The 9,020-nt window shown below is 57.6% G+C and overlaps 1 protein-coding gene across 1 annotated transcript in view; it reads right to left on the bottom strand.

Annotated features, from left to right (window-relative positions):
- Positions 1-2,689: 2,689 nt before the first annotated feature.
- HS6ST1 (heparan sulfate 6-O-sulfotransferase 1) overlaps positions 2,690-9,020 on the bottom strand; it is a 45,926-nt gene continuing 39,595 nt past the window's right edge. The window contains exon 2 of the mRNA XM_042954056.1: positions 2,690-6,210. Within this exon, the coding sequence (XP_042809990.1) occupies positions 5,502-6,210 (709 nt within the window). The 3' untranslated portion in view covers positions 2,690-5,501. The remainder of the gene's footprint in view (positions 6,211-9,020) is intronic.

Below are 9,020 nucleotides of genomic sequence, written 5' to 3'. Positions count from 1 at the left end.
AGCTCCCTCTGACGGCCTCCTAGTCTCGAGGTCCATGCTCCTGGGTGGGGGCTGTGGGCTGCCATCCCCTTAGGTTGGATTTAGCCCTCAGGGAGCCCGTGTACTTGGGGCTGGGAGCACATGGGCTTCTCCCTGTGCCACTGAAAAGGGGACCATGACCAGGCGGAGTGAGTAGGGATGACTTTCCTCCAGGAAGAGAGAAGAGGAAGCACGCAGGCCCTGGGGCAGGATGAGCTCTAGCCAGAAGGTTTTGGGGTGAGAATCCAGGTTTTGGGGTGAGAATCCAGGTAAAGCACGTGAGTAGCAGGCCCACCCCAGGAAGTGGCTGCTGTTGGTCATGGCGGGTGTGTGAAAAGGGGACAGCAGAGGAGGCAGCGATGGGCTGGATGGGGTTGGGTGGTAGCTGGCCACAAGGGGGTGGGGGGCTGCTCTGAACCCAGGAACCCAGAGACTGAAGGAGCCCGGTAGGACCTGGTGGGACTTGTGGGAGTGGCAGGGCTACAGCCTAGTGCAGGGACGGGGTGAGCAGGGCAGGGCCCAGGAGCCTCCCTAGCCTCAGGCTCAGGAAGGCTTGAAAGGGGGCCTCCAACTTTAAACAGAAAGATGAAAACTCTCATCCTTGCGGGGAGGTATTTTCACGACTGACTTTGTCTGATGAGGACCCTGGCCCCGCATTGCACAGTGGACATGTCCATCCTGTATTCCCGGATGGGGAGCCAGCCTGCAGACTCCAGATGAAATGTTTAGGGAGGGCCAATTCCAAGCTGTGTGGGGGGGAAGGGGTGTGGCTTGCTGCACAGGTCTTTCCACACTGGGGTTCCGTGTAGAATGCTTCCCTAGCAGGGACCCTGTTACCAAAGAGACACTCCCTCATGGATTCAGATGGTCAGCAAGGTTGGGGTTTGGATCTGAAGGTTGGGGTTTTAAGGGTTAGCCGTGTCTGTCCCTCACTCTCTCCCCCACGTGGGAAAGCTCTGGCAAGCAGGTGGCAGCCACTTTGCCCCCTGGGAACTAGTGGTGCCCCCATCTCCTGGGTTTCTGTCCCACCTCTCAGTTGTTCAGGGGCTCCTCTCTACAGGCAGCTGTGGGGGAGGAGGCCTCAGCCTCCCCTCCCCGCCCCTCCCCCAGTCCTTCCCCGACGACGACGATGTGGACAGGGCGAGGTAGGAGTGTCCAGATACAAATTCTGGCAGGGGAGGAAAAGGAGACCCCCTTAGGCCCACTAGCTCCAAGGTACACTTTCTAGGGTTTTCCATGTGACAGTCACTGGGAACTGACAGGCTACCGGCTCTCCCCAGGACCCTTGTGGAAACGCAAGGTCGGTGCACTAGGGCCCCCAGCTGTAACACCATCCAGCAACAGCTGGCCCCCACAACAGATCATTTTCCTGAAGGCAAGGCAATGAGCTGACTCCTTTTATCAGCCCTGTGGTCACACTGAGACCTTGGGCAAGGGCCCTCCCTCCCTGTCTCATCAGAGAACTAAAATCCATCAGGGCTGGTGGCCAAAACCACCTCACCTGTGTGGCATTTGTGCCCAAATGTTTATCTTTTTAGTTTTTATTTTAGAGAGAAAGAGAGAACTCATGAGAGAGCAAGGGGGAGGGGCAGAGGGAAAGAGAGAGAGAGAGAGAGAGAGAGAGAGAGAGAGAGAGAATCCCAAGCAGACTCCATGCTCAGTGTGGATCCCAATGCAGGGCTTGATCCCACAACCCTGGGACCCTAAGCAGAAATCAAGAGTGGGCCACTCAACCGACTGAGCCACTCAGGTGCCGCTGAATCTGATCATGAGAGAACCATCAGACTGATGCAGACATTTTAAGGGACAAGTGGCCTATGTTAAAATGTCAGTGCTAAGAAAGGGAACAGGTGGGCGGTGCAGGCTGGGTCTCTGCTTGGTGAAAGGAGATGGGAGAAGCAGGACAGCTGAGCACCGCACAGTCCTCGGCTCACAAATAAGACCTGAGGACATCGTGGGCACAAGTAGGAAATTTAGACAGGGAATGTATGTTAGCTCGGATTACTGTGTTTATGTTAAATTTGAGGAGATGATAAAGGGTTGAGTTTCATAGCAGAATGTCATTCTTAGGATGTACATGCCTGAGTATTCTGAAGACTGCAACTTATTTTCAAATATTTCAGAAAAACGTGTGTGTGTCGGAGTGTATGTGTGAGTGCATACACACATATCTGTGTGTACTCGTGTGCACGTGTTTGCGTACAGAGAGAGCAAGTGTGAGTGCAGGACAGGAAGACGCGACAAAACGTTGACCTAGGTAAATCTAGGCTAAGTGTTTACGGGTGTCCATGAACTGTTCTTTTGCCTTGTCATCTGCAAATCTTTCCAAGTTAAAAGTGAAGGAGGAAGAGGTCACTGAGAAGCACACGGTGTCTGCGTTTCTCAGCCTCACTTTAAGCTGGGCTCCTGTTCTCAAGTGTTGCAATTAAGGACCACTAACCCCTGCTTCGTGGCGATGACAGGTCGACCTCTTCCTTTTGCAAAGGGCTGCCTCAGGGAGAAAGTGCGTGAACTCCTTTCTTCCTGGCTGCCTGCACCTGAGGGAGCCCCCGCTCCCGCGTCCATCCCTGTACTCGGATGCTCATTTTGAAAATCAAACCCAGAAGGTCTGGCCACGCCACGCCGGGCGGACGGCTGTTACCACAGACCACAGCACACCTGAGGCTCCTTGTCAAGGGTTTATTTCATCTGCTAACATTCATTCTTGACCTAGACAAAAACAATTAGATGATTATGACTTGCTTTTCCATCATCAACTCGTTTTTCTTGTATGAATAACCAAAAGATTTCTTCTCAACACTTTTTTCTTTTTTTTTAATAAGAAGCTATAAATAAATAAAGCTTTAAACGCTCCTGGGTTCAAGTGAAACACTTCCAGTTCCCAAAAAGGTCACAGACTCATTGCTCGGACAATTTTGCCGTCCCTGTTTCCTCCTCCAGGAGGAGATGTTGCAGGTCTGTGTGAGGAGTGGGTTGTCTGCTCACCGCGTGTTGCCTCTGTTTCCTCAGCCCTGTGCAGAGCCACTGGGTGGGGCACCCCTTCAGTGGAGCCCCGGAAGGTGGTGGTGTCGGAGGAGGCGCTACAGGCATGAGGAGCTTTCACCTCAATGCAGGTGGCCTGAGCAGAAGTGCCGGACTGGAGGCGTGAGGGGCCGAGGGGCATTGGCACCTGGTGCTGTCTCTGGGCGCCTTGGCCTGGGTGCTGGCCCCCCACAGGACCGCTTTCCAGATGCAGCAAAGAAACCAAGGAGAGACCCGTGTTTCCGTGTGAATTGGGACAACGGATCATAAGTTAAAACATTCCAATATGTACAAAACAGATCCTACACTCAAGGGGGCACACACAGGAAGCCGACTTCAGGAGGGCCGGGTGCCCAGGGGTTCAGGCAGAACGGGACTGAGCTTTCCACCAGGAGGTGGAATTGACCACCTCCTGATGAAAACCACAGCAAGCCCCGAGCACCCCACATGCTTGTCCAAGACCCCAGAGGTCTCATGAACACGTCCCACCCTCCTCCCTGGAGCATGACTGCCCCAAAGGATGAGTGTCAGAACAGATCCCCCCCATGCTGACCTTCACCACCCCTTGAAAGAACCACTATACCACTTGGGCACTGGCCTGCTCAGCGTGACACACCCACTCTGCGGGGTGATCCTGGGTAGGTGTGGTGCCCATCCCAGCCTGCTAACCACTGCCCTTGGACTAGAAGATGAAGTGGTTGGTGTAGGAAGCAGGAGGTATGGGCACCATAACCTTTGCCAGGCAGGCAAAGACTAAAAGCTACTTCTTCCTGGGTACCTCTCATTTGACAACACTGTAGTGTTTCCTGTGCTATTGAAGGTTCCTTGCTTCCACACCTCTGGGGTGGCTGAGGAGAACCTGGGGCAGAGAGGAGGGCTCCTGGTAGAATCTGCCCTCGAGGCTGCTGTCCTCAGCAGACTGGCCGTGGCCCTCACTGCCCTCGTGAGGGAGGCTTGTAGCCCCCAGGCACGTGTGGGTCCTCACCTGGAGAGAGAGGGCACTCGTCCACCTTGGGTGTGGGACACACATTTTGATCCCAGAACCCAGGGCCTCATGTGGGGAGAGCACCCCCAGAGAAGACAGTGGCCTGGCCTCCTGGAGCACAAGACAGGTAGGGCATGGGGGAAGTGTCTACAATGGATATGGAACATGGCTTCTCCAATCTGCAGGGCTGCCAAGAACAGGGCCTGACCTGCTTGTGGTCAGGGGTTGGGCCAAGGGAAATGCAGGGAGAGGCCAGGGTGGGAAGGGCTGTGTATCTGGGTACTAGGGAGCCACTGAGAGCCATTTCTTCCAACTCTGATAATCTGAAAGCCTGAGTCCCCTTCCCTGGCCATAGCAAACCACTGTGGCCCCAAGATATGATTCATGGGCAGCAGGTACAGTTGGCTGTGTTCTAGCCAATGGAGGCTTGATTGTACTTCTGCACATGTGGTTGTGGGAACAGTGGGGCATGAGCCCCGAATAAATGTCTAAGTGATGACCCTGGGGCCAGGGATAGTCTTACCAAATCTCAGAGGGTCAGAATGGTAAATGGAGCAGGGGAAACTTTCTGCCTGAGCTGGTCTGGCTTGGTGGCCCAAAGGCCAGCTTGGGTGGGGAGGTACATAGACACAGGTGGTAGCATCCTTGGACACAGCCTTCCCACTCTTTTCTTATTCTCTGTCCACAGAGGGGAACAGTGCATGTGGGCCCATCTCCTTGCAGCCCTTCTTAGGCTGAGGACTGTGGAAAATGGGGGGGAAGGGCCCCAGGAGGTATGCTTTGATCTCCTGACCCAAAGCAAGAAGCCAGACTGTGTGTTTTGACCTTGGGCCAGAGAGAGAGTGGGCTTCCCAGGGGCAGGCCAGAGTCTTCTCGGCTTCAGGCAGGGTGGGCCCTGACCATGAAGATGGGTGAGCTAGGAGCTCCATTCCTGAGGACACCTCAAGGGGCTGCCTTTGTGCCCAGAGAAGGGGCTTCACTCAGGCCCAGGGGCACTGGGGCCACTGGAGGCCAAGGGGCTGCCTGGGTGGCCTGATCCCGGAAAGGTGCCTGGAGCTGGTGTTGGGCCCCTGCTGGCCTGCAGAGCAGAAAGCCAGCAGGTGTGCACAGTGGGTGTGGGACGCGCTCCTGGCCCAAGTCCGAACTGCACTCTCTGCTGTTTCTTGTTTTTAGACCTTCGGCTGGCCGCCGTGTGTGAGCTGGGGCCAGGAGAGGAGGGACAGTCCTGGCCTGCGCAGGCCTGCCTGCAGCATCCCTCAGGCACGCTTTCCTCTGGCCAGGGGGTGGGGGCGGTGGTTTGCACTGGCAGATTCCTCAGACCCCGCCAGGCCGCCATGTCCCCACTCCCTGACCCTCATTCAGCACATCTACCTTCTGGTGAGCACATCTGGGACCCTCTTCCTACCAGAGTTCCGGTGGGTCAGTCCGTGTGTCTGACCTCACCCCCCGCGGGGCCACCCCCCACGACCGGCCACCACTACCACTTCTCGATGATGTGGCTCATGTAGTCCTCGGTGGGCACGCGGCCCGGCTCCTCGGCGTCCTCCCGCGGCAGCGCCTCCTTGGCGCGGTGCAGCAGGCGCTCCTCCCGGCTCTTGAGGCGCTGCTCCCTGCGCTCCAGCTGCCGCTTGTACTGGTAGCGCTGCTGGAAGAGGTCCTTGGCATAGTCGTAGAGCTGCACGTCCAGGTCATTAAGCTCCTCGATGCGCCGGATGGTGTCCTCGTCCACCTCCACACCGCCCGCCCGCGTGCTGTTGTACTGCATGAAGGGCCGGATGAACTTGAGGTTGAACGTCCGCTCGAACAGGTACTGCGTCTTGCGCTGGAACTCTGTCAGGCCGAAGAAGGCCATGCCCCGCAGATTCTTCTTGGCGCTCTCCAGCAGCAGCTGGGCCCGCTTGCCCTCGGGGATGAAGGACAGGTTGTAGCAGCCCACCAGGCTCAGGTCGGCCAGCATGCGCACCTGGCGGTTGTTGGCCAGGTTGTAGGGGCAGTCCATGAACTCCTGCAGCGTGCAGCCCGACCAGTCCGTGCCCTCATAGCAGGGTGGCAGCTCTTCGGGCGTGGGCGTGCGCCCATCGCACATGTGCAGCGACGTCTTCCAGGTGGCCCCCCGCTGCACGTGCCGCCACTCGCTCAGGTAGCGGGACACGGGGTCTCGCAGCAGGGTGATGTAGTAGAACTTCCTGTAATGAGATAGGGACAGGGGGTAAGATGAGGGCGCAAGTGCGGGGGGCGGGGGGCAGTATCTGGGGGCCATTTGGGGGTGGAGGGAGGAGGCTGGAGCTCCAAATCTGACTGCTTTGGGTCCATATCGTGGGACCTCAGGCACCTCTGATACCAATCGTTACGTTTAGTTCTCCAAATGGCGATTTCTGAATGGGAAGCCCGGGAGCTGAGATGTGACACAACCTGCAAAGGGCACCACGGTCACCGTCACGTCTGCCAGGTGTGACTATCGCAGGGTCCTGCAGTGCCTGGCCTCAGTGCCTCCTGAATCCTGGCCCAGGGGCTTCCCCTGGACCCCAAGGCCACCCTCCTGTGTGCTCCCTCCTTAGGAAGGACAGCCTGTCTTTGCCCTGCACTGGGGCAGACCTGCAGGAGCCTGTGCTCCCGGGGACCAGAGGCGTAAGGAAGTGCTCACAGCAGCAGGCTGCATGTGTGGGCCTGCTCAGGGCCTCCCACAGGCCCACTGCACACCTGCTCCCGTGGAGGGCGGGCACCAGTAGACCACTCAACCCGGGACTCCCAGGTGACCCATAATTCATAATTATCTTGTCTCCCAGGAACTGTCTCCACCCCAGGAAGTCAGGCATCCCTCAAGATGCCACCTCCTTGTGCTATATGCAAGGGGCATCCATACCATTGGAGAAGTGACTCCCTGTGTAACAGGCACATCCCTGTCTAGCATGATGACTGGCCTGATGTCACCAAGACATAGCGGGCAGGGGGGCTTCCAGATGTTCCTGTGACAGGTGTGGTGTGTGGTGGTCAGCCCCAGAGGTTCTTCCTGGAAATGTCTCCTCCAGGGCTGGCAGAACTGGCAGCCTGTGCCTGGTGGGACGTCCCAGGCCAAGGCAAACCAGGGCTGGGGCAGGCAGCAGGAGCCCCCTGGGCCCCACACACCACTCCAGGGGGAGAAGCTCCAGGAATGCCCACCCCTACCCCCCTCCAGACAGCAGCACGGAAGCACATGCACACGAACCCCTCCTTACTGAGGCCCAACAGGGGCACCCGACTAACCCACCATCCCCCTCGCTAACCCCTTGGGGAGCTGCATAGAGCACCTCGGGGGGTCTGCTGGCAGCATGCTGATCTGACTGCACATCTCCCAGGGGGCCATGGGGTTGGCAGGGCGACTGGCAAAAGCGAAGGCAGTGGGGTACCTCCACATGTCCCCTCAGATGGAGGGAGGGACATCTAGAAAACTGCAGGGTGGCATCTTCATTAGGGAACTTGGGACCCCCAAGCAGAGCCTGGGCAGGGGGATAGTTAGCCAGTGGCTGGGGGGCGGGGGCCAGACAAAGACTGGTCCTGCAAAGCAGACTGCTGAGAGGAGCAGGGCAGGGACTGTGCCACCGGGAGTGGGGTGGTGGCTAAGGCAGACAGCAGAGAGAGCACCTGGGCAGAGGGAATCAGGGACCCCTTTCTCAGCAGGGAGTGGAGAGCAGGAAGGGCATCCTGACTCCCACCTGCTCCCTGAAGCCTGGGTTCTAGTCTGTGGTCTCTGCTCAGGTCCTCGTTTGATCTGGAAGCACCCTCCGCCCCTTCCCCCCCCACCCCCCTCAATACTGTGCCCCAGCCTAGGCTTCCAGCCTCTGCAGGCAGCTTATGTTCCAGCACCTGCAGGGGGGAGCCCTGCACCCCCACACTGGACCCCAGCTCCTGTGGAACACACCGTAGTGATTCTTGCTGCCCTTGAAAGATGAACAAAGGGCCACCTGCACCCTCTGTGACCACTGCACCTCCTTCCAACCCTCCTGCTGGCTCCTGGGGAGAAATTGCAGGGCCTTAAGCTGTGTCCTCTTCCCTCTCTGCTTCATCAGCTGACTCTGGCTCATCCTACAGACCTCAGACAGTGCCACCTCCCAGGGAAGCCATGAGGTAGACAGGGCTCCCCCTTGGGCCTCTGTCACAGCAGGAACTTAACACTGACCTCTCAGCTCATTTGACCAGAGCCTCCCTCAGGGGCGGGAGTGGGCAGGAAGGAAGCTGGCTCCTGTGTGTGTGCTAAGCTGGCTCCCCAGGGTTGAGACCGAGATGGATCCAAGGATTGAAGACAGAATGTGCCTCAAGGAGGTCACCTCACGTAGCACCTTCAGCCCCTAGTGGATGAAACCAAGCCCGGGAGGTTAAGCAGTTGCCTGGAGGTCCCCAATGGCTTTGGCAGTAGGGTGGGGTGAGTGGCCGGACAAGAAAGGTCAGTTCATTCAGGTGTCAACTTTGTAGGAATGAAGTATAAGACATTTATAAAGCCTGACCATGAGAAGTGCTTCTGAAGAGGACAAGACAGACAAGCAGACACAAAGCAATAAACACAGGGACACACCCAGAAACATGCATATAAAGAAATGCATCCACTGCTCTCACAGGTGTCCCAGAGGGGTCTCACAGGTGTCCTTAGGCCTCTTTGGGAGGCTGAGGGCTACTTGGACCTCCTCCCATTCTGTGGGACCCTGACTCCTCATATGGAAATGGGCCAGTGTGGTAGTTCCTCCTGGACACAGAAAAGCAGAGTTTGAGGTGTCCACTGACACAGAGGCATGCCCACTTGGCCCCAGCCAAGGCCAGCTGGGGGCCCCAAAGATGACCTCTGAGGGCAAGAACACACTGTGCACACAGAGCACCAGTACCCTTCCCCGAGTGTGCCCTCAGCCTTCAGCCTGGGGTCCTGTGTCAGCACTGCCCTCCATCCCACCACGGGGGTGGGCTTGGGGGAGCCCCAGCTGCTCCCAGACCCTCACTGGTCCCTGTGATGGGACCAGGACTCTCAGCC

Source organism: Panthera leo, chromosome C1 (assembly GCF_018350215.1).
Source record: "Panthera leo isolate Ple1 chromosome C1, P.leo_Ple1_pat1.1, whole genome shotgun sequence".
NCBI lineage: Eukaryota > Metazoa > Chordata > Mammalia > Carnivora > Felidae > Panthera > Panthera leo.
The sequence above is the reverse complement of the archived record's forward strand: the minus strand, read 5'-3'. Positions and strand labels throughout refer to the sequence as shown.